Source organism: Sciurus vulgaris (genome assembly GCF_902686455.1).
Source record: "Sciurus vulgaris genome assembly, contig: HiC_scaffold_616_arrow_ctg1, whole genome shotgun sequence".
NCBI lineage: Eukaryota > Metazoa > Chordata > Mammalia > Rodentia > Sciuridae > Sciurus > Sciurus vulgaris.
The window spans coordinates 1142957-1167842 of NW_027632404.1; the positions used below are offsets into that span (position 1 = coordinate 1142957).

At 34.9% G+C, this 24886-nt stretch overlaps 2 protein-coding genes across 4 annotated transcripts; one reads left to right on the plus strand and one right to left on the minus strand.

Annotated features, from left to right (window-relative positions):
* Positions 1–3833: 3833 nt before the first annotated feature.
* On the minus strand, positions 3834–24702 carry LOC306652845 (cyclin-dependent kinase 17-like). Of its 3 annotated transcripts, XM_079125511.1 has the most exons (5): positions 24545–24702; positions 21646–21771; positions 14935–15003; positions 10101–10163; positions 3834–4799 (listed from the first exon to the last, which is right to left on the minus strand). In XM_079125511.1, the coding sequence occupies exons 1-5, from the start codon at positions 24548–24550 to the stop codon at positions 4791–4793; spliced, it is 273 nt and encodes a 90-aa protein (XP_078981637.1). In that variant the 5' UTR covers positions 24551–24702; the 3' UTR covers positions 3834–4790. The 3 variants fall into 3 exon arrangements, 2 of the variants coding, with proteins under 2 accessions (XP_078981637.1, XP_078981636.1); XM_079125510.1 differs by lacking the exon at positions 3834–4799 and having other exon boundaries at positions 9945–10163; positions 14935–14991; XR_013761559.1 differs by lacking the exons at positions 3834–4799; positions 21646–21771 and having other exon boundaries at positions 9945–10163; positions 14935–14991.
* Positions 12327–12780, plus strand: LOC306652846 (small ribosomal subunit protein eS17-like). Its single transcript, XM_079125512.1, has one exon. It carries the CDS (start codon positions 12332–12334, stop codon positions 12737–12739), a length of 408 nt encoding a protein of 135 aa, XP_078981638.1. The 5' UTR covers positions 12327–12331; the 3' UTR covers positions 12740–12780.
* Positions 24703–24886: the final 184 nt, after the last annotated feature.

Genomic DNA, 24886 nt, shown 5'->3' on the forward strand with positions numbered 1-24886 from the left:
TTTCATTAGTTTGACCACCTAGAGACTTGTGAGTTATTTCTAAAGACATTTCACTTTTATTAGTTTACCCAATTTAAATTGAACCCTCTTAGATTACATGAATAAAAGTATTTGGATCCATTTTTAAAATTTTAATTTTATGCATGCTTATTAACTATGTCAATTTTGTCAGGTATATACATAGAGAATATAACCTTAAACAATAATATATACACATAACACAAAAGCAAAGGCCTTGTAATGTTTATCTCCAATGCATTGTAACAGATGTTTAAAAATAACTCGAGTTGGATAAAAATAGAACTGATCAAAAAAATCATTAATCTAGGTATGTAGGATCAAAATTATGAGCTCAAAATTACATCATTAAAGAAAAATAAAACAAAACAAGAATCCTAGAAAAATGAGTTAATTCTGTGTAGCAAACCAGGAGTTTAAAACAGACACCTTTTTTTTTTTTTTTCCCCAGTCTCAGATTGCTCCCCCCACTGAGACTGCTGCAGTACATTCCAAAGCAGGCTTCAGCAAGGTCAGGCAGGGGAAATTGCCTAGGACCTTTTAACCATTTTTTTTCTGGCTGAGAAATCAGGTTAGGTTTAAATGCAGAAAATCATGAAACCTTATTTCCCACTACTTTTGAGGAATGGAGCTGCTATATCATACTCCTTACTGCCATGGGTACTCCAAGGGTACAAAGGGAGAGGGGCAGATGGCAGGAGGCCTTTGTTATTATTAGTGTCTGTCTCCTCCTCCTCAGAAGTTACAATGTTTGAAGTGAAGGCCTGGGGGATCATTTTATTGTCTTTGGTTTCACCTTAGGCCTGCTCTGCAAGCTGGGAGCTGCGGAGCTCTCTGCCTATGGGGATTGGAGTAAACAAATCACTAAGGAACAAGGAGAAGGACTGTAAAGTAGTCTGCAATAAGTATCCCTAAGCCTAAGATAGGGGACCTGAGGGAGGACAAATGGAGCCTATCTTCTGACAAACAGAGGTGTTTAGGATCTGATATATTTTGGTGCTTCACAGGGAACTTCTGTGAATCACAGCCGTCTGTCCCGCACGGTGTCTCTGGTAAAAATTTCCACAGAGGGAGACTTGGGGGGGCATGTAACTCAAGCCGGCTCTCATGCCTTTTCTTGGAGGGTCTCAGGGGAGGGGTTGATTTTAAATGCCTCCCTCTTGTAGTTTAAAGAGAACACAGTGAGCACATCTAAGCACAGGAACAGTAAGAGGGAGACTCTAGATAGACTAGTGATGGCACTATGGGAACAAAGGGAACCTGGGCATTCCCATACTAATTGTCCCAGGTCTTAATCCTACAGTTTGAATTCCTATGTCTGACCAGCAAGGGAAGGGTAGCATCCAGGAGGGAGTGGATGTGTGGGAGTGTTGTGTAGCTCATTTTGCTCTCCAAAAATGAAGAGACATAAAGCTGCACCTCAAACAGATGTGGGGTGCCTGGAGAGAGAAGCTTACTTACCTTGCTCGGTGTAGATCTTGGTGAAGATTGGCTACTCCACGGAGAAGAGTGTAGCAAACTCACTCTCCTTTAGGTGGTCTACACCAAATTTTCATCCTCTCGTGCAGACCTCTGAGAAGTGACTCAGGAAGAAAGTCTTAAGAGTTACCTGAGCCCATTCCATAATAATGAGGAGAAAAGGAACAAGCAGGTGGAAAAAGAACAAGGGAGGCAATACATGCAGTAAAACAAATTTTCACAGGACTCTCCAGTATCCACCGGCTGGTCAACCACACCACTCTCACAAGTGCAATGTCCTTCTCATTCACACTACCAGAATAAGACCAAGGATCCTTACCAAACAGCCTCCCAAATGGCATCCACTGGGGACATCGGCGCAACTCCTGATTGTCGGGGATGTCTCCCACATCATTCGACAGTGGAACCTCCAGGGTCTCTCGCAAACCTTTTCTTCCACCAAATGAGAATTCTCACCCAAACTCTAACCAGGACTTAAGTCCTACCAGAACTTATGTCCTACCAGGAAGTGGTCAATCCTCCTTCAACAGCAAATTTCTTTAGAAACCTTGGTACCATGGGCCATTTGTCTCTCCTGAGGCAGAGTCAGACAAGTCTATCCCAGATGAGCCCCCAAATGTTAGGGTCTGACATCGACTGGTCCCCAATATCAACTGATCCCCAGAGAGTCAAAGTGCACACAGGGTAATGCAAGACACACGATGAGGTTTTATTGCAAGCTGGAGCCTGGCCTGCAACCAGCCTCTCAGACCACTGCAATGGCTCAGTAGGGAGCTGCCCTGAGGGTGAGAAAGCCCTCTATTTAAGAGATTTCCAGGCATTCACACACAAAGACCTGTATGTTATTGGTTAACATTTGAACAGCTAAACATTAGTCCTCCTCTGGTTGGGTCCTGCCAGAACTGAAAGGTTCCTAGAGGAAGAAGGGAGGAGGGAAGGGGTGAACTATGTGGGAGATGAGTCAGGGTTAAGCTCCCCTGTCCTTGATAGATAAGGTTTCTAGGCAGCTGCACATTCCTGAGACAAATATCTCTTAACAACCTCAATAAGCACGGGGGCCCAGCAGTCCTGTTTGTTCTGTATTGGCTGTTGAGGGTGCAGTTGCAACTGCCTGCATCCTGGTGATTAAGACAGTTAGCTGCACAGATATCACCCTGTTGTCAACACTATTAATCTCCCAACTTTGAGAATTTGTTCTACTTATGTAGAACAAATTATTTTCTATAGTTTTTGTAATTAATATGATGGAAGGTAGCTTTCTGATTTATCTTTGAGATTCTAAGACTGAGTTATAAGGAGGTAAAGGACAGAGCTATAAATTTGCTTATTCTATAGCTTTGCAAGTTGACAATTGTAGTTCCACCAATACTTTACTCTGCTGCTCCTGAGAAGATCATGAAAAATCATGCTTGTCCAAATAGGTTCCTGGTCTAGAATCAGAATTTTGGTATTGGTATAGAATGAAATATACAATCTCTCCAACTCAACTAACTAAATGTCACATGATTCTGAAGCCAGGATTGGGGTCAGACAGGGTAGAAATAGGGGATCAGATCAACGCCTGGAAATGAAGGCCATGAAAGCCATCTGCCTCTGGAAGTTGGAGACAGCCCATGGGAGATTGGAATGTTAAGGAACTTTGGAGCCCATTGATTTTCAAATTTCCGTGCCCTTATCAGGGACTGAAAGCATGGAGCTGCTAATTAATGCCCCCTGGGCCCTTGTCTGGCTGAATCACTTTGGCTCTCCCCCTGCCCCATCTGCTTCTCACTTTTTACATTTCACCTGCAAAACTAGGCCTAGTTACTAGGCAGGAAGGAGAGATAAGGGGGGAGAGAACTGGAGAACAAAAGAGATCTTAACACATAAAAGATGTAGGGTGCACTCACTTCTTGGGACTTTAGAACATCAGCCATGGCCCCCGTCCCACTCCCCAGAGAAGTCTGTATTATTACCTTTAAATAAAACCTGCTTAATATGCTTTCCTTGGTGTGCTTCTCTAGTGTTCAAACTTGAACATTAGAAGGAGCAGAACTCATCACTGGTAAATGGTGGTATCAATTCTCCACAAGCCAAGTTTTATCATTAATGAAAATGACTATATTGTAATTCCTAGACCTCTTATTTTCACTGGTGATGAAAAATGAGTAGAAATTTCAGAAGGATTGTAAGGAGCAATATTAAATGTGTGACATTCTGTATGCTGTATAACTCGCAAAAAGTAACTTGAGTGCTCTGTGCTGTAATGAGGTAATGATGTGGTGTTGCCCCAAGATAAGACTGATGTTGCCCCCAAGTTGGAGACACTTGCAACTGACCCCGAGTAAAATAACTAACTTCCCTTGGATCAAGACTGGCTGGCAGGTTCTGATAAAAAGGGTTTAAAAAGACTCATGTTGAGCCTAGCTCCTGTCTCCACTTTGCACCAATGACGCCCATGCTGCACCAAGCCTGGAGGAGACTCACTGACTTGCTTATTCCTTGCTGGAACATCTGTTATCCTGATCATGACTGAGACATTCCTGTGGAAGTGACCATGGAGCTTCCTTGTCTTTCAAGACAGTGGAGCTTCCCATGTGCATCCTACCTGAGATATCTCTGCCCAGCCTTCCTGCAGTGACCTCGCCACCTTCCTTCACCTTCCAACTATTCAATCAGGACTCCAACTGGAAGGAGTTCCCCAGTGAGATCTCCTGAGCTGTCTTCCTGACTGACCTCTGGCAGTTGCTACCTTTTGATTCAAGATACATCACATAGGAGTGGACCTTAGGAACAAGTCTCAGTAAGGAGTGAGTCTTGCTTATTCAGGGCTTATAATAATTTAGTGATTAAGTATTATGTGATACTGGTGTGATTAAAGTTAAAATAACTGTAATAATTGCATAATCACCTTCAAATAAAGGCCAAGTGATTTTGGACCAAATTTACTCTCATTGACTCCTCCTTGCTGCTCGTAACAAGGATCAAGAACAACTTACAGTATAAAGACTCAAACTGAATTGACCCTCACTTACTTGAAGCCCCAAATGTATTTACTATGCAATAAAATAGATAAAAATGAAAGCAACAAAGTTGATTGTATTATCTCATGGAAATATCAGAATTTCTTTTTTCTCTCTTTTTTCTTTTCTTATTACTGGAGATTTAACCCAGGGCCACTTTACAACTGAGCTATTATTTTGAGTCAGGGTCATGCTAAATCATTTAAGGGCTTCACTACCTTGTTGAGGCTATTCTTGCATTTGCAATCATTCTGTCTCTGTTTCCCAAACCACTGAGATTGCAGGCATGCATCAATGCACCTGGTAGTAATCAGAATTTCTTATTGGTCTGTGAGATGACAAAGTTTTCTTTGCTTCCTTTAAAGAAGTTAGAGGCAAAATTTTAAGCACTCAGAGTATTCCAAGATAAAAGTGGATTTTGGATGGTCCTTGACATTCCTTTTGCATTTCAAATACTCATGAATATTTCTTTGTCACAACCATTCATTTTGCCACTATGTCAAAGAGCAGTAAATGCAGTTTGACAAAGAGAGGAGGGGTGGGGACAATTAAAAGGGAAATAACAATGTAACCTATTTTTAAAAGTCTGTATAATCTATGCAAGCATATGTAAATAACTTGTAATTTTTTGTTTAAACATAGGTGGCCCACTCGTTTCCTTTCTAAGGAAGGAAATGTAAATAGTAATTTACCCTTTAAACGAAGAGCAAAATACTGAGTAGAAGTATACAAATTGCCAAAGATGAATTCACCATTTAAAAAGTAAACTTTTAATCCATTACTGAGTAATAACCTGAAATACTCATATTTTTAGAATTTAATAGAATTTTTCAAAAGGGAAACTACTATAATAATTTGTGAAAAATTAAGAATTCAATTTTGGAAAGCTGCATGGGTTTTTAAAAAATAAGTTCTATCAAAGTATTCTGAGAGTAACAAAAATTTCAAAGCTAATTTACAATGATTTTTCTTCTTCTAGTAGAAAAAAAAATTACTCCAAACAAAAAGAACAACTAATTTTGATTTACTTTCAATTCCCTTAAAATCAGATTACATAAAATGATATAAATAAATAACTACCAATTAAATTACTAAACACATGATAAATGCAGTCATGGTGGTAGGCATAAAAAGGGACCCACTTTCAGAAGTGGATTTTAAATTCTTGGGTCTTGGAACTCATTTTAAGTTCCTAAAAATTATTAAGGACCCCAGGTATTTTTACTTATGTAGATGACTGCTGATGTTTGCCATAAAATGAGAAAAATTAAAATATTTAGTTATGCATTAAAAATACCTCTCATGTTAGCATTTTTATGAAAAAAATTTTTCCAAAAATATTAGTTAAGAATGGTCTTTTTCAACATTTTAATAAATTGTTTAGAGTCTATTTTGATAAAAGACAGTTGTATTCTATATTTGCTTTTGCTTTCTATCTGTTGTGATATGCTGCTTTACTCCATATCACATTTCATAATATATATAGCTATGTGAAGAAAATCAAATCTCAGATTGAGAAAAGAACAGAAGTTGGAAAAGTGGAGAAACATTTTAATAGTATTTTATACTTATTGTTAATAGTGTTGTTTGATATATTAGAAATAGATTAAGTTCTTTCTTCAAGTAACTTAAATTATATCCATAAACTATTCATACTTTTGTGAAAATTCACTGGTCTGTCTTGCACTTTAAATGAATCTTTTACCATGCATGATTTATAATATGAAGTGCTGGTTACTGGAAAAATATTTATTCTTGAGTTATAGATTGAAATTTTTATATATTTATTCAAAAAATGTTTTAAAACCCTGTATGTGTTTATATCACAACTGACCTCATCAGAAAAGTTTCTAAGTAGTGGGAAGATATTAAGCTTAAAGGAGCAGACACAAAAACTCAAAATCTAATTGATATTTGTAAATCTGAATTTTAATATTGGCAAGAAATACCTACAGTTTATTTCCTTGAAGTGACAAGCTTAATTCATTAATTTCAAGAAAAATCTGCCAAATATCTAAGTCTGAATAACAACAGTTTTTATGTTTGTCATTTTTTCTAGAAAAAAATGATGCCCCTTAAAAAACCAGGGGGGACAGGCTAGTTCAGCTTGTAGCCAAATAAACACCCAAAAACTTTTCTTTGTGATAACTGTAGTATTTCTGTGTACACTTCATTTGTTTTTATATGATTCCCATTTCATCATACATATACAACACAAAAGTACCATTCATTTACTCAAGGATGGAAATTTAATAAAGTTAATGCATTTTATTCCTTGGTAAAATATTTTAAGTGTAACTGATAATTTTTCTCTAAGAATGTGCAGTGGTGAAGAATACCATTATATACTTTGGTGGCACTACCTGAACGTATACTCGGAAAGAGCAGATTTATTCTTATCACTTCTGGAAAACCAGTGCAAATATTAACAGGGAAAAAGCAAATAACATTTAGTGCACTTCTGAAAATACAGTTTTACCTGTGGACACTCCCTGAAAGGATATCAGAAACCTGGGGTCCATGGCCACACCTGGGAACCCATGCCTTTTAGTATTTTTGCTAACAACCAACGAAAACCACCCACCAAAAATTCTGTCAAATATTGTTCAGTGGGCTTGTAAAGATAGAAAGAGCCTACACCTGTGTAAATACAAATACAAGGCTCTTCCCAAATTGCCCCCAACCCCTCATAAAAGCTGCAAAGAATTTTCATCTCTTATCTTATCTGTAAAGCCCAGGTGACTGACCCAAAAGCAAACTTTGCTGGCACAGAAGCAAACTTAAAGATAATGATAACCTTTCTCTCGGAGGTCAGGGTGACCCAGAACTTAAAATAACATTGTATACAATTTTATATGTTAACCAATTTAAAAGAACACTGTAAAACTGCTTGCCTTTCATTATAAAAACCCTGCTGAACAAGGGCTCAGGGCCTCTTAGCGTCACCGGTTACCGAGTGCATGGAGGACCAGGCTCGAGCTTGCAAATAAATGACTCTTTGCTGCTTGCATTGATCGTGGTCTCTGATGGTCTATGTGGGGTCTCGAGCCACTGGGCACAACAGGCTCAGAGAAAATTTCCAAACTCACATGAAAGTATAACACATTGTGACAGTGGTTGTTTTTATACCTAACCACCTAGAGAAATTTATAAATATTAAATCATTCCATACCAAAGTGTGCTAGATTTAAATCCCCCTTTTTTTATTAATGAGAAAGTTCTGTGGTTTCAAGTATCTAATGCAAACCATGCTTCTGTGGCAATAAGTTAACCCACGTAGAATTTGGTATGGAAACAGCTACAAAAGAAAATAAGAAAAAATTAGTCTTACCCATATCAACATATAATTTGATATTAGCATAAGCTATGGTAAGTAGAAAAGCAACTGGTCTAGAATAGTAAAAAAAAAAAATCAAGAAATTATATCATTTTAAGGACAATGCCTTTTCCATTTTGAGTTGTTTTCTCAATTTTAGTTCATTGTTCAATTTAAAGCATCTATCATTATTGTCAACAGTGTCTATGAAAATAAATATTATAACAAAATTTTGTTTTCATAGTAATAGTTTATTTATTAGAGAAAGCAGCATAAACAGACATATCCTCTATACTACTAAAGCTTATTGTTTTATTATAAAATTACAGTATATCAAACAAACACAGGCACTTACTCCCTTAGAAAACAATCTGATCTGAGTCAGCACCTTTAAATATGGCATTGGACTTGGTGGCTTTATGTAAAGTCTCAGGTATCAGAGAGAATGGGGCTGCATACCCTTGCAAATCACCAGTTATAAAAATAACTCCATCAGTTTTTAACACCTACCTACTGGATACTTTACTTTTAGCAATTCCTACTCAGTTTCAAGATCAGCTGTGATTCATAAAGGGGTAATGCACTCTAGTGCTCTGAAAAAAACAATTCCTATCAGGCTAATGGTAGAGGGGGTTTTTTTTGGTGTATTGTGGTGAAAAGGAAGATGTGGAACACATGTTAATTTTCTGGGGTTACCAAAAAGAACTTGAAGTACTAAAGACTCAAGAGGTACCTTCAGTTTACTTGTACATAAAAAAGGACATCTGAATACCAAGAATAAGCCAAGGCAGCAGGTGATTTATGGCAGGAATGCCTGTAATGGTTTTTTGGAAGGGGTGTAGTAGGGATTGAACTCAAGAGCCCTCTACATCAGAGCTATGCCCCCAACCCTTTTGCATTTTAATGCTGAGACAGGGTCTCATTAAATTACTCAGGCTGGCCTCAAATTAGTGATCCTCCTACCTCAGTTTCCCAAGTAGCTGGGTTGTGAGCATGCACCACCATGCCTGTTCTGAATAAATTGTAAGCTGTGAAGTCTTCAGACTCCACATATTTATTTATGTGTTTTGAAAACTCTAAAGTTGCTACTTTAATATACTACTGTTGGGTTGCATTGGGGTTTCAGTGTTGAGTACAGCTACCTTTCAATATATTCCTGTTAAATTTTACATTTGGAAAACAATAAATGCAATTTTAACAAACAATAAAATATTTTTAAATATTTAGACCTGATTTAAAAGAATTCTCAAATCTCTGTCAAATTATTTCCAAATTAGTTCTAATATAAAAGCCCAAAAAACAGAATTTTAAAAACTGAGATCTATAACCTTCACAACACTTTGCAAAGGAAAATATAAACTATGATGAAAATAATCCTCATGAAATATATATGGAAATACTTTTAAAACCTTGTTCTAAAATTCTTAGCATTGTGCTCTCCATATGTTCAGATCTCTCTTTCAACAAAAGCAACTGGCTTTCCTTTATATTTACCAAATTCACTATTAAGAAAATGTAAGTTTGAGGTTACTAATTTACTATGCACAGAACTATAAAGGTCCCAAACACACAAGATGGGACAGTCTGTTTTCAAAATAGGTGTCTATAAACTGTTGAACTTTGGACAAATAAAATCCTTGGAAATGTAAAATATACCACTCAGAACAAGGAAGTCTATAAGAACACGTTTGTCAAGTGATTTTATTTATCTAATAAATTCTGGGTTTCTTCTGTATCTGATTATTATAGCAAACTTCTTTAGCATTATTTGAATTTTTAGATGTATTACAAAACACAATTATCTTACTGTTCCATCTGACAATACAGATAGGTACTTCAAGCAAAGCAATCACAATACCGACGTGTTTCTGGCCTTACTTATAACTCTTATTCATAATGTATAACCCTGAAAAGTCACTGTTATTATATAATTTAATACCATTTTGAATATATTAGGGGAATTCACCATTTAAAGGCAGCCTTTTGCAAAATGTACCCAACATTTGGATTTGTTTTTCAGAAAGTAAAATATATCTGCAGATTTATTCTACACATGTAGGACAATCAGTTATAATGTGAAATAAAACATCAAAAATATTATAAAAGACTTTTAAGATGAAGCAGTTTTACAAAATGTATGATCCCAGGAAAGCTGTAGTATGGTAAACAGAGTTTGAGTAAATAAGCCAAACAGAAAATTCCAAAGATTGGTTATAAGGTTGGTATATTTCACTGTGCAATCTAGCTCATTTTCTTTACACTTTAACATTACACAATAAACACACCTTTACATTGTGCATACTCACGATGTTCCCACAGTCATCCATGTACTGTTTTAGGTCTTTACTCTGAAAAAGCACAGCATTTCAGTACATGATAACACAGTTTTCAGAATTCATGGCTGATTAATCTAATAGTAATTAATTTTTAAAGAAAATTGTTTGTCTGGAAAACATACAAAATGTACAATCTAATCTATTTAAATACCAATATATAAACAACAGTGGTCCTGGGGCTATTAAAAAAGTCTAACTTTCTATTACTAAAGAAAAGTAAAATACTGAGTATTTTTTAAATGCTTACCAGATACTCAAGGGTCAGATTCAAAGATTTATCTGGATGAACAATGTCATGTAAGGTTTGCATGTTTTAAATCCATTAAAAGTAAAACTGTGAAACAGAAATGAAAGCCAATTTTTTAGTCTCTAGAAGGTCAGATTTTAAAAAATCTTGAAGTAAGTGTAACATATAAACCAACTTTTACAATATTCTCTTAAGTTTAAAACACCAATTTGCCAAGGGGATGAATAGTAGAAAAACTGAAGCTATCTACTTTTATTTTTTTTATGAATTTGAGTTTGATATTATAATACCTAAGGTCATCCCTAATATTACAATTCACCATCTTCTGCTTTTTTTCTTTAATGTTAACTTTTTGAGTCTCTGGGATTAATTTATATATAGTTCGAGGTAGGTTTTCTTCTGCTATGTTGCTAATCAAGTTGCCTCAAATATTATTTATTTATTTGTTTTTGTACCAGGGATTGAACCTTAGTCACATCCCTAGCCCCTCTTCTTTTTGTTTAATTTTTATTTTGAGGCAGGGTCTAGCTAATTGCTTAGGTCCTTGCTAAGTTTCTGAGGCTGGCTTCAAACCTGCTATCCTGCCTCAACCTCCTGAGCCACAGGGATGGGGGAGTTTACCACCATGTCTGAATCAAACCAATTTTGAGTAATTCACTTTTTAAATAAAGTGGTATCATCCTGACATTTTTATGTACAGTTCATTTATTTCTTATATTTAATATATGAAGCTAATTTACAGTTACCATGTTTCCCATGTACCAATATGTAAAATTTTCCTATCGATATTTATCTATGTTAGTAGTTTTAACGGCTTCATAGTATTTCACTATACGTTAAGAATATTAATTTCCTTCTACTGAATATGTTAGTTTAGAAATAATTTTTAAAAGTCTAATTATATCTTCCAGTCACTTATTATTTCTATCTGCTTTTATTTATTAAAATTACTCTTATACAGCTTTGGTTTTAAAACAGCCTAAATAAATGTACCTTCTCTTATAGCTGTACTGGGTGTGCCTTCTTTGTGTTCCAAACAGATCTCTTTTAATGCCACCAAATTCTCTGTCAGCTTACATCTTCCTTTATAAACTGTTGCATATGTACGCTATAAAACATATTTTGGAAGAACAAGAGTATCATAAGAAGGTAACAATGAAGAACAATAAACAGCCCTAAATGGATTTCTAATTTCTAAGCATACTAAATTCCATCTTGCAAGAAAACTCCACTATGTCCAGTATTAGATTTTCTTATGGCAAAGATGACATTCAGTTACATACACATAGCTTCCATGCTTTCATAAGACCAAAAAGTATCTCAAAAGTATAAAGCAAGAATTTAATTTACATTTTGTGCTTTATTTCAAATTAAGATTTGGATCAATAGTATTAAAATCAAAGGTGTTTTCCTGTCAGTGTGTATGAATACTGCAGGACACTGAGCACATTAATTGAAAGAATACTGTTAAATTAAAAAAAAAATGTTTTAGCCAGGTTTCCAAAATTTTCCAAATCTTTAATCATTATTTTAAAAAGTAAAGAAGCTTCCCTATCAACTGTCTATTATTTTCCTTCCTGCTGTTTATTATTTATTACTTCTTTTTATTTCTTACTGTTTATTTATTACTTTTACATATTATTTTCTTGCCCTTTATTACTGTGGAAGATAGAATGTTTCTAAACTAGTCACATTACAGGTAGTGACAAGTTCAAGAAAAAAACACTTTTTTAAGAATTTCTTGCCTTTCAATGAAATGTTTTATTTCTGAAGATATTTTTCAGAAATTTTAACTCATGGCTCTTTCTGCTTCCTGAGGGTGTGAGCTGCTTCCCTCTGCCACACCTCTGCCATGATCTTCTGCCTCACCTCGAGCCCTAAGGAATGAAACCAACCTTCTGTGGATTAAGACCTCTGAAACTGACCCACCAACATGGGCCACGTTCGCACCAAAACTGTGAAGAAGGGCACAAGGGTTATCATAGAGAAGTACTACACACGCCTGGGCAATGACTTCCATACCAACAAGCGTGTGTGCGAGGAGATCTCCATTATTTCCAGCAAGGAGCTCCACAACAAGATCACAGGGTATGTCACACATCTGATGAAGGGGATTCAGAGAAGCCCTGTGAGAGGCATCTTCATTAAGCTGCAGGAAGAGGACAGAGAAAGGAGAGATAATTATGTTCCTGAGGTCTCTGCCTTGGATCAGGAGGTCATTGAAGTAGATCCTGACACTAAGGAAATGCTGAAGCTTTTGGACTTCAGCAGTCTCTCCAACTTGCAGGTCACTCAGCCTACTGTGGGGATGAATTTCAAAATGCCACGCGGAGCTGTCTGAATCTTTCTGCTATGCTGTAATATTTTCAATAAACCTGGGACCCCCCGCCAAAAAAAAAAAAAGACATTACTGCCACTAGAGGAATGCTAAAGACTTTACCCAGAGCATCTCAGGAGCTGGCAAGACCAAACCCATCTCAAGCCCCAGAGAGGAAAGGTGAAAATTCTCTTGAGAAGAGACCAATGGGGCACTCTTCTTGCAAGAGGAGGCCTAGGAAGTTTTTTTCAATGTGCTCAGCCACCCAGACCCTCCAAGGCTGCAGCAGCAAGAATTTCTGGAGGCTTGGCTACTATTCAAGATGGCGGCAGACCTTGGTTTGAACCACGTGGGGCTGGTTCTGCAGGAATGCAGGATGCTGGAGTTAAGGGATCATGGAGGTTTCCACCAAGACTTCCAATGAAGGCCTGGGAGGCAGGGTCAGGGTCCCAGTGGGCACCCCCTGAGAGTCAAAGTGTGGAGAGTTGAGAAGGAAGTCAAAGCTGCCGTGGAAACCCCTCAAATTAAGAAATGCCAGTAACGTGGGACATCATCCTAGGAATGCCCCAGAAAAGGAGCAGAGGCAAGTCAACAGAAAGGCCACTTGGGTTGCGAGGAACAAGGCCACAGGGGCGGAGCTACGCATGCCATTTGGAGAGAGTAAGTGCAAAAGGACGGGAAGCAGACCTCAACGGATTCAGAGAAGCCTTTCTTCCTTCGCTGACTAGGGCACCCTTGGGGCCAATTTTCCAGATGGGAAAATAGCTCTCAGAGGGGATTTTTGGTTTTATAGGGTGCAATGATATAATTATTGGAAGCTGTGTACCTGCAGTTTTGACCATCAGGCGCTAGTCGTACAGGTTAAAATTTTAATTTTAGGAGGGTTCATTTAGGAGGGAAGTTGTAAAAGGCCGAAACTCACTGGGGAGATAAGAGTCTGGATCCTGAGGGATAAGTACTCAAATCTTGCCCATTGTCATTTAGGACTAATTCACCATGGTGGGAGGTCAAGTTTTAAGGCCCAGCATTGGGTGTCGCCCCTTTCCCCCAGGGTCCATTGTTATCAGGAAAGAATGCTCTGGGAGAGGTTTGCAGTTTGGCGAATTTCTCCTCCTTTCTTCCAAGCCTCACCATCCCTCCCTTTTCTTGGGGACCTGTCTTACAGAACATTATTTTCCATAACCCTTCAGAGAGAAAATCAAGATGCCATGTGCTGCAGGTACGGGACATGGAGTTACACATCTTGTTTGCCCAGCTGGATTTCGGTCTTGCTTTGGTCCCATCCCTTCTTTATTTGCCCCTATTTTTGTAATTGGAAATGTTTATTCAGTACCTTTATAAGTTGGATATTTGTAAATTGCCTTTAATTTTGTAGAAGCTCACAATGTGAGACTGCCTTGAGCCTCAAAGATGTTGGACTTGAACTTTGAGCAATCTCAGAACTGTTGAGACTATTGGAACTCATGGATTAAATGTATTTGCATTACCAGATGGTTGTGAGTTTTTGGGAGACAGAGGCAGAATGTTATGGTTTGGATGTGAGGTGTGCCCCAAAAGCTCACATGAGAGACAATGCAGGAAGGTTCAGAGCAGAAATGACTAGGTGGTAAGAGTCTTAACCCAATCAGTGAATGAATCCCTGGTGGAATTAATTGAAATGGTAGGGTGCGGCTGGAGGAGATTGGAATCTGGGCATGACTTCGGGTATATATATTTGTATCTGTTGAGTGGAGGCTCTCTGCTTCTTGAGGGTGTGAGCTGCTTCCCTCTGCCACAACTCTGCCATGATATTCTGCCTCACCTCCAGCCCCAAGGAATGGAGCCAGCCTTCTGTGGACTAAGACTTATGAAACCGTAAGCCCTCAAATAAACTTTTTCTCCTTAAAAAAAAAAGAAATTTTAACTCATGATATTTCCCATGGCAGTACAGACAGGTGATTGCTAGGAGGCTAAACAAACAGATGCTTGTTGTTTCACCAAGAAAGCAAAATATTTGTGTTTTAATAAATGATTTAAGCATATTAAAAATACTCATTTCCTCTCAAACTGATAGGATGCTTTCAAGTATCCTTGAAACTTTTCAGTGCAAGAGATAATTTTTTCAGTGCAAGAGATAATTTTTTAGGCAATCATGTTCACAATTTTATATAGTTGGCAAAACCATACACTTAGATGATGAATGAGAAAGTCTTACATTTCTAAAATAAGAATTTACTTACCTTTCCAAACTTTTCCAATTTTATGTACGTTTCCATTTTCCCAAGTCCAATTTCTGACTGCAAGTAAAACTATGATAAATTGAGTATTTATTCTAAAAATTTTATCTCTTCCTCAATTTCTAAAACTCTCCAATTCAACAGTGTTTAAGAATAGAAATAGTTGGTTACAGTCAAATTGTTGAAAATTGATAAATTTTCAAAATATACTTGATATTGGAATATTGAAAGGGTCAAAAGCATTAGTATTCATAATTGAAACAATCAACCTACCTTACATATACATTTGATAATGATCTGCAGTGAATGCCTTGTTTTCAAACCCAAAGTTTCAAACTACCACAGACTTACATTTTAAGATATTAAAGAATCTTGTAAAAATTACTATTTGATTTTCCTTTTAAATAATCACAAAATAATTTTCTGACCGATCTTTGAATTCCTATGGTGACTTGAAACTAACAAGATGCTATTTGTTTCAGGTTCTCCAATCAAAATACAATTAAAAAGAAAAACAATTTACATTCTACTATAGATCAGAAAACATGAAAACACAAAACCAGTAAGGTCTAATTTTTCCCTCCTTAAAAGCTTTAAAAGTGAGTTCTCAAATTCTTTCTTTTAAACCTTAAACTCACTGCTTATATTTTATTGAGTCAATAAATGGGGTAGATGGAATATATCACAATATGTCACAGAATATATTCAATGTATATTTTAAAAGAAAATTTTAAAAAGTAAGCAACCTTAACACCAAAGATTAGTAAAAACTATATAAACCGGTGAAAAATAGAAACTGAGAGAACCAAACAAAATAAAGAAATAGTAAACAGAAGCCAAGGATAAGAATTTTCATAAAAATGTTTTTTAGAATCCATTTGCAATTGTAGAAGATCTGATAATAATCTAAAAAGTATGCATTTCTTGCATAGATGATGCTAAAGTTCTTAAAACACTAGTTAAATGATATAATGCACAACTTCAGTTTTCATAGGTTTATAAATCATATTAAATTATTAAAATATTGCATTGTACTTCAATCCTAGTGAATCAAGTGTACAATTTTTTTCTGGAGCAGTCAAATAAAATAAAACTGATACTTGGTGATTAGACTTGGCATCACTTACCACTTTAGACAAAACAATATATTTTCAAAACTTGAATGGCCAAAAGTAGAAGTCACACAAAGAAATTGTTTTAATCATTAATTATAATGACATACACCAAGTTAAAATAGTTAAAATAATGTAGAAACCTGCAGACCCAACTAAGAAGTGCTTAATTCAATTTTGATGAACTGAAACTCTAGTCATAGGTAGTATGTTACTATATGACTGAAGAAGTGCTTCTTTTTCTTTTTTTGTCACCATTTCTCTTTATGTATATATTTTTCATGAAAAACATTGTTAGAGAAATGAAGTTTTAGAATTATCATATACTACCTACCCAGATACTGTCTTGTATGTAACTTATTATTTACTAAGTTCTTGCTATCTATTACCAATAGCTGTGCAGAATAATGAAGCAAAACTACCAGATACAACACTTTTTAAAAACAATATTATTGGTCTTCCAATAATTCAGTGTACTTTGTAAGCAGCAGCAAGTGCAACAAAAGTCTTCTAGGTGACTTTGTTTCTAGCAGCATAATTCATGCATACAGTTAAAAAACTGGATTAAAAAGCTGGAGATGCATTTCCAATTTAGCTTTGGAACAAGTGAAGAATATGCTGAGGTTCTACAGGTGCCATGTTAAAGGTGAGTATGTATTTAAAAACACTGTGGGCATCAGGAGGTTACTTCAAACACCCATTTCCCTCCCTGTGAGAATTGCTGAATTGCTCTATTTGACAGAAATCGGTTTTGCTCCTTGACATGTGCGGACAGAAAAGTAAACCTCAATTCTACTGGTCATTTTTTTTTTTTTACAAAAATTATCAGCATAGGAATGAGGAATCCACACAGTGGGAAGAAATAAGCACTTATAATGTACCTAATTTCTAATTTTAATAAAATGATACATGCTCATATATAGAATTTCATTGTATTGCTGTCACACTTAAAAGTCTCTTAACTTCTACTGAGTATGCTATAATTGGAAGTGCAACAAAATTCTGATGAATTCTGACTATCAGCATATAAGATTTCACATTAGTCTAATATTTAACTATGTTGAATATACTTCATTATCAATCCTATAAATGTTGCATAGCACTTCCCAATCCAGTAAACAGTATCTTTAATGTGAGATATGATTACTAAATATAATATGGTATCCTGCATGGGATTTGGAACAAAAATGGTTGGTAGTAAAAACTAGTGAAATTTGAACAAATTGTTGAGTTTAATAAATAGTAATGTACCAATATTTGTTCCTTAGTTGTACAAAATATTTATTTAGCATTCTACTAATAATAGGAATAACTGGGTATATGGTAAAATTACTGTATTTACTTTCCAATTTGTCTGCTAATCTAAAATTAAAAGTTTATTTAAATAGAAAGTCAATGGAAGGAAGAAGTTAAGAAAGTGAGACTGAATATAAAAGAGTTTTATACGTATAACTGATATTCCAGTAATCCTGAGAAGATGAAACGGGACAAATGGGCAACATGATTGAAAAGAAGAGAGTGAGTGTAGACAGATTTTCATGATTGTTATTCAGAAAATGGGGGAGTTTCAGGTTTATAGCATTTGTTCTATTATGTAGATGAAATCAGCTCCTTGCTTACAGTAAGAGAATGCAATATGCAAAACTGAGGATCCACTTGAGGTAGATGACCATGGATTTATAGATCCCATCAGCCTTGTCACTCCCCCCAGCAAAAATAAATTCTAGGACTCATTTTCTTAATTCCCATCTAAAATGAAGTATATGTTATCCATGGAAACTTGAACTCTTAATAATACATGTGAAGAATATTTCTTTTTACCCAACTGCTTTCCATCCATTCCTAATCTCACCCATTTTCTTCAAACATAAAGTGTAAGAATGAGATTGATATACTGAAAAATAGACCTCACTGAGGAAAAAATTCTAATTTTAGATACATAATTAATATGGCATCTATGAAAACTTGAATTCTAAGTGTGAAAAGTAATTTTTTCCCATCCCTTTTCCACTATCCCATTCATTTGCCTATTTCCCACTCTCAAATATAAACACAAGGTAAAGATTTTTCATTTTGAAGAATAATTTTTGAATATATATTAAAACAATCTGATTAGTAATGTAAATGATAACAAAAGGGATGCATGAATAGAAACCAAAATATAGCCGGCATGATCAATCTGAAACTTATAAGCCATTTAAATATCAAAAAGCATGGGAAATGGACATGATCCGACAACAATACTAAAAACCCTAATCATTAAGCATTCATAATAAGGTTTCACATAGACTGCAAGAGACAACTCTTAAATGACAGCTTTGAGAATTGCATGATAAGGGTTGGGGACAGAGCTCAATGGTAGTGCACTTACTTAGTATGGTGGAGACCCTGGGTTTGATAATCCCCCCCAAAAGCTATCACAAGGTATTAAATCATTCTTTCATTCTCAATCAGAACATAATTCAGAATTCATCTAAATAAAAATCTTTTATAAAAATTGATAGTCAAAGAAAAATTTGACCAGAAAATCAGTGACAAAATATATTTTAAAATGTTTTAAGCAGTGATGTGCAAAACTGTGATAATCACAGACTGTCTTGTCCAGCGAGTACAATGAAGACTCGACTCTCAAATGAAGTTTTAAGGTCTTTATTTTTATGGGAGAGCTTCTGAGCCGAGTGCCTGGTTCTTCCTTCTCCTCCTCCTCCTCCACCACCGCTGTCTTCTTCTTCTTCTTCTCTTGTCGTGCAGCTCTCTCTCTCTCTCCTTCTTCTCTTGTCATGCAGCTTTCTCTCTCCTTTTCTCTCATGCAGCTGCCACTTCTCTCTTCTTCCTCTCTCATCGCTCTGCAGCCGCCTTTCCTCTTTTCTCATCCTGCAGCTGCTGCCTGCCCTCCTTGCCTTGCTTGCTCTCGCCGCTGCACAAAGTATGCAGCTTTATGGGATATAACAGCCAATCACCTTAATGGGTCAGGTGTTTGGCTCATGGAGACTTAATGGTGGGTAATGAGGACATGTACTGATCATGAGCTAAGCACGGTCGCGGAGGAGATCAGTCAGCCAATAGAAAGCACTTGCAGCTGGGCTTCTCGGTGCCATCTTAGGGCAAGGCCAGCCACCACTGCGGGCCCTACAGGGCAGCGGCCTCCAACAACAGACATATATCAAAATCAAGTTGGTTACACTTTGTCAATGTGCTCAGAGTGTATACAGAATAAAGTAATTATAAACTTTAGAATATCTAATCAAAACAGAAGCTTTGGTGGATAAAAAAATCTCATGATATAATATATGAAAAGGAGATAAATAGCTGTGAGAAACACAGATGTCATCTCAATTGTTCCTCCCTCAGACACAAAGTTTAGATGGGTATCAGGTCCTGTCTATCTTCTCTCAGCAGAAACTCTAGGGTCTGTGTTCTACTTTCTATTTGCATATATGGCCACACAATCCCTAATTTGGAATAAATTCCTAATTCATCTATATTCTTCTTGTCTATCTCTCCCTATATTTCATTGTCTCTAATTTTCCTGAAGCTATTATTTGAAAGAAAAATGTGATCATATCAACCCTTGTTTAAATAAACACTTTTTATTACATGGGAGGTTCAGACTCCTTGAATGGATATCTCATGCTTTTAATACTCTGGTTCATCCTATAATTTCAAATCCTATTTTAAAATAAATTATTACATATTGACCCTTCTTATCTGTTACAATTTTTCTAACATAACATACACATTCCTATCTCTGAGTTTATTGCATGAAATTTCCTCTGCTTAGAATACTGTTTGTTCATAGACTAATTTTCAAACTGACAAATTTCTACCCATCTTTCAAGGACCATCTCAAGTGCTTCCTTCTCTGAAGTCTTATGATTTGCAGGCCATTTACTTTTTCCCATTTTATTTATTACAACACTTTATATGTATCCCTAGTAGAGGACTCTATAGTCATCCAAAAGACATAATGTGCAATCACCTGAACTTATGTCAAAGATCAAAGTGCACTAGGAAAAGCTGTACTTTCAATAACAAGTGCTATTACAATTGCTACATTCTAGAAGATGTTTGTAAAACATAAAGCTGACAAAGTTCATTTATGTAGAATGTAAAAAATTTCTATAAATCAGTAAGGAAAAGGTACAAAAATCAGTAGGAAATAGACAACAGATTTGGGCAATTTATCTACAAAAGAGGATACCTAAATGATCAACAAACATATTTAAAAGTGTTTAACTTAGACAATGAAATGTAAAATAAAATCACAATGAGGACACTATTTTACCAGAAAAGTTAAAATTAAAAAAGAAAAGGACAGCCTCAAAAATGGACAGGAAGACAAATCAGAATTATCATACATTGATTTTGGAAGTATAAATTAGTACAACTTACTTTGGAAAACTTTTTATGTTTTCTAGGAAGCCTGAACATACGTATACAATATGATCCAATATTTCTACTGCATAAAGTGCATACAGTAGAATTCTACTGTATAGAGTGTTACATATATTAAGGAAAGAAACATTCACAGGAATGGTTTTAGCACTCTCTGACAATAATAAAAAACTGAATAGAAGAAAAATTACCATCGACAGAATTGAAAAAGTGTAATACACTAAAAAAGTACAATATACTTATACAGTAAAACAGCATGCAACAAAAACAAATAAAATATCACTATATGCAACATAGATAAAACTCACTAACTTAACACAGCGAAAGGAACCAACCACGAGAAATGCATACCGTGCACTTTCATACATATCAAGATTCAAAGCATTTAGTACATATATATGTGTACATACAAACTGTATAAATAATATACATTTCCATTTCTATGTAAATTTTTGAAAATGTATTTCTATACTAAAATACACAAAGTTCAGTGGTTTAAATAAGAATAATCAGAAAAGAATTATTAATTATTAATTATTTTAAAGGTAATTAAGAATGTGTACTTATGAGAATAAGAAAGTTCCAGGTATTAAAACATACTATAAAATACTATGGTCAAAATAGTATGATGTGTATATGTAAAACTGATCTTCGGTATAAAAGAGACAGGGATCATGATTACAGGTGAGGGATATTAAATGAAAAGAAAGGTAAAAGAAGGGGCTTTCTGGAATTTGTAAAATTTTATTCAACTGCATACTATTCATACAGGTATGTTAACACTGCAGATACTCATTGAGTTGTAGGGTGATGGTTTGGGTACTTCATTGGGTAATCCATATATATTAACAAATGTTCATTGTATCTAGTACAGTACATCTAAGAAGATATATGTGGTACATATTCTGCATATCTAGCATATATGAATAAAATTTACCAAAAATGAAAATAAAATATAACATTGCTTAAATTCCATTCCAATATGCATGCATGTTAAGGGTTCCAATAAACCATAAAGAATGGAAAATGATAAAACTCAGAAATTTTACATAATATTAAGGGCTGGTATTTTAGCTAATTGACAGAGCTTGCCTTGCTTTTGCAAATTTTGGGGTTCAATTACCATAACTGCCAAAAATTAAAAGATTTACATTCAGATAATAGAAAAAGCAGATCTGATGATGCAAGCAGAATGCCAAAAACTTACTAAGAAAGCTCTATGAGCCCTCCAGTTCAATGGCTGATAAAATGGTTGACTGTTAATCTGCAACTTTTCCAGATATCCATCAGGTATTCTGATATCTGCAGGTAGGGATAACCATTTATTTAAATCCTACAAAAAAGTAATCAAAACCAAAAAAGACAGGGCATTTGACTTTCAATTCATGTACTTTAGATCATTATTTTGTAGCAAAAATTAGTTGAAGTTAACTACAGCTTAAAAATTACCTACACTGATTATATATAATATATTGAAGGCAAAATATTTACTACTGTAAGCAAAGGTATATTATGCAGTATTAGAGAAATAATATAAGACAAATTGGACTCAGTTATTTTGGAGTCATTCCATTAGTAAATTTATCTTGGATTTACTTTGAAATTATTACACCATATGGTAGGAACATGCAGATGCAACATGTGATCAATATAAATAATTAAACAAGTAGATATTATTATTTTAAATACAACCCGTGAAAGAAAATTAGAACATTTTATTTTTCTGTTAATAGAAGTAAAAGTTGTTCTCTTTCATTTAACTGAAGCCAGAATTGGGAACAGCAGTTAGTGTAGAAATAAGGTATGGGGTCAAATAGAAGAAATGGAGGCCATAAAAGCCATGTGCCTTTGGAAGTTGGAGACTGCCCCTGGGAGAGTGGAATATCAATGATCTCTGGAGCCCAATGATTGCCAAATTTAAGTGCTCTTATCAGGGACTGCAAGCAAGGAGCTGCTAATTAATGCCCCCTGGGCCCTTGCCTGGCTGAATCACTTTGGCCCTCTTCCTGTCTCTTCTGCTTCTCACTTTATTCATCTCACCTACAAAACCAGGCTTAGTCATGTAAGCTAGAAGGAGAACTTCTAGGGGAAGAACTTATGGGGGGGAAGACCTAGAGAACAAAAGAGACCATAACCTATTAAAGAAGTAGGGTGCACTCAATTCTTGGGAGTTTAGAACATCAGTCATGGCCCCCTTCTCCCTCCAGGGAGAACTCTGTATTATTACCGTTAACTAAAATCTGCTTAATATGCTTACCTTGGCGTGCTTCTCTAGTGTTCAGACTTCAACATTAGAGAAAGCAGGACTCATTGGTGGTAAATGGCAGTATCATAACTATAGAATGTGAGCTGAGACAAACTTCAAGTAGAAGTGTGTATCATCACATCAAGAAATGTAAATTCTATAAAAAGAAATCCTTTTATAATAAAATCATGAAAAACAAAAGAGATAAAAAAGGAACTGTGTAATTAATTACTGAGAGATAAAAGACTTAAATACAGATATACACCATATTCCAAAAGCTTAGACTAAACAATGCAATGATAATGGTTATCACCATATTAATTTTAATATTTTGTATAACCCAAATCAAATACCAAGATTATTTTTTGCCAAAAACAATAAAATGCCTAAAATTCATCTAGATCAATAAACAAAAAATATCTCCAAAAATATTCTTGAATGAGAGTACATTCTCTTCAAATTACCATGGGGTTATGTCCTGATAAACCAATTCTAAAATGAAAATACCATTAAGTTGGAAATGTACTCAAATATACCTAACTCACTGAATATCACAGTTTAGCAACACAGAACTCTGTAGAGTACTTTAGTCCTGTGGCTTAATGGCTAACTGAGAGCTATGATACTGCATCACAAAGTAGTATCATACTGCATATTGCCAGTCAGGGAATAGATCAAAATTCAAAATGTGAGGTATGGGTTCTAATAAATGTGTATTGATTTTTCAACATTGGAAATTTGCAATCATCAGTAGGCCATGATGGATCAGAAATAGATCATATGTATATGTGCAAAGGGATAAATGAAAAAATAAATTGTTCTAGATACTAAAATAAATTAAAAAAAATATATACATATATATATATATATATATATATATATAATCTAGAACATGCCACCCTTAGGGTGAAAATATATAATTCAATGTAAGAATTATATGATCTACATATAGATCCAAATGCCAACATCTTTTATACCTGTGATAAAATCACATATATTATAAAGAAAACTAAGGATGATTTTATTATTATTTTGATATATCTATAAAATTACACAAATATCAAGTTGATCTCAAGAGTTGAATGTGTTAATTTATTACAGAGAACACTGATATTGTTTTCCTTAACTCACTCAGAAACAATCTTTTAACAATAAAAATATAATCAACCAGCAGGACACTCTAATCTTCATTGTCTCTACAGCTATAAGAAAAGAAACAAACTTCTATTTTTAAAGATTTCATTTTTTGTAGAAAAATATTAGTATACAGTACATACTGAAATAATAGTCATAATTTCTGTCTTCAAAGTTATAATATCCCATTCATAAAAAAATATGTTGCATAACTTACATGGAGAAGTAATTTACTATGTACAATAGGGATTTCTAGGTGCCATGAATCACAAAGAAAATGATACTGATACTTATAAAGCTAGGGAAAAAAAGCTGGTATTTATTTTTCTCTCTTAAAATCTGAATATGAAGTATCCAAATTAATCTCAAAGAGATATAACTGAAATCACATTTTCTGAAAAGAGGACTTTGTTAAGGCCATGTAGAATGATGTCAGTCTAGATTTATGAAATTTTAAAAAAATCACTTTTGCTCAACAGGAAACTAAAAATGAATATTCTGTATTCTGTTAGAATATAGAGTATTGTGATTAATGTGTACTTGCCTTGGAATAGTAATTAGGAAAAAGGAAATATTAAGAATACAACTCACTGATATAATTATAAGAGCTCTCTTCATGAAAATTTTGAAATTGCTTTATTTTCTTGATATATATGTATATATATGTGTGTGTTTATATACAAAAACACACATATAAATGTATATTTTTATATTTTTAAAGTGATACCTCCATTGAGATCCATCTATGTTTATGATTTCTGAGACAAACACCTGTAGGTGACTGGACTTCATCAGATGATTTACCAGAAGTTTAGCCACTCTCAACAACTGATCCCATTTTTGATATTTGTGAACAATATCTGTATTGGAAAATGAAACAATGTTTAACTTAATGAATATTTATTTTATCCTATTATGTAATTATTATTGAAGGTAAAATGTAGATAACCAACATAAAAAAATCAGATCATAACAGTCTTTTATAGTCAGGTGCTCATGTGTGCAGATAAGAGACCAAAACATTAACTCAAATGTCTTCAAATAGGAAGTACTAGAAAATCCTTTTAAA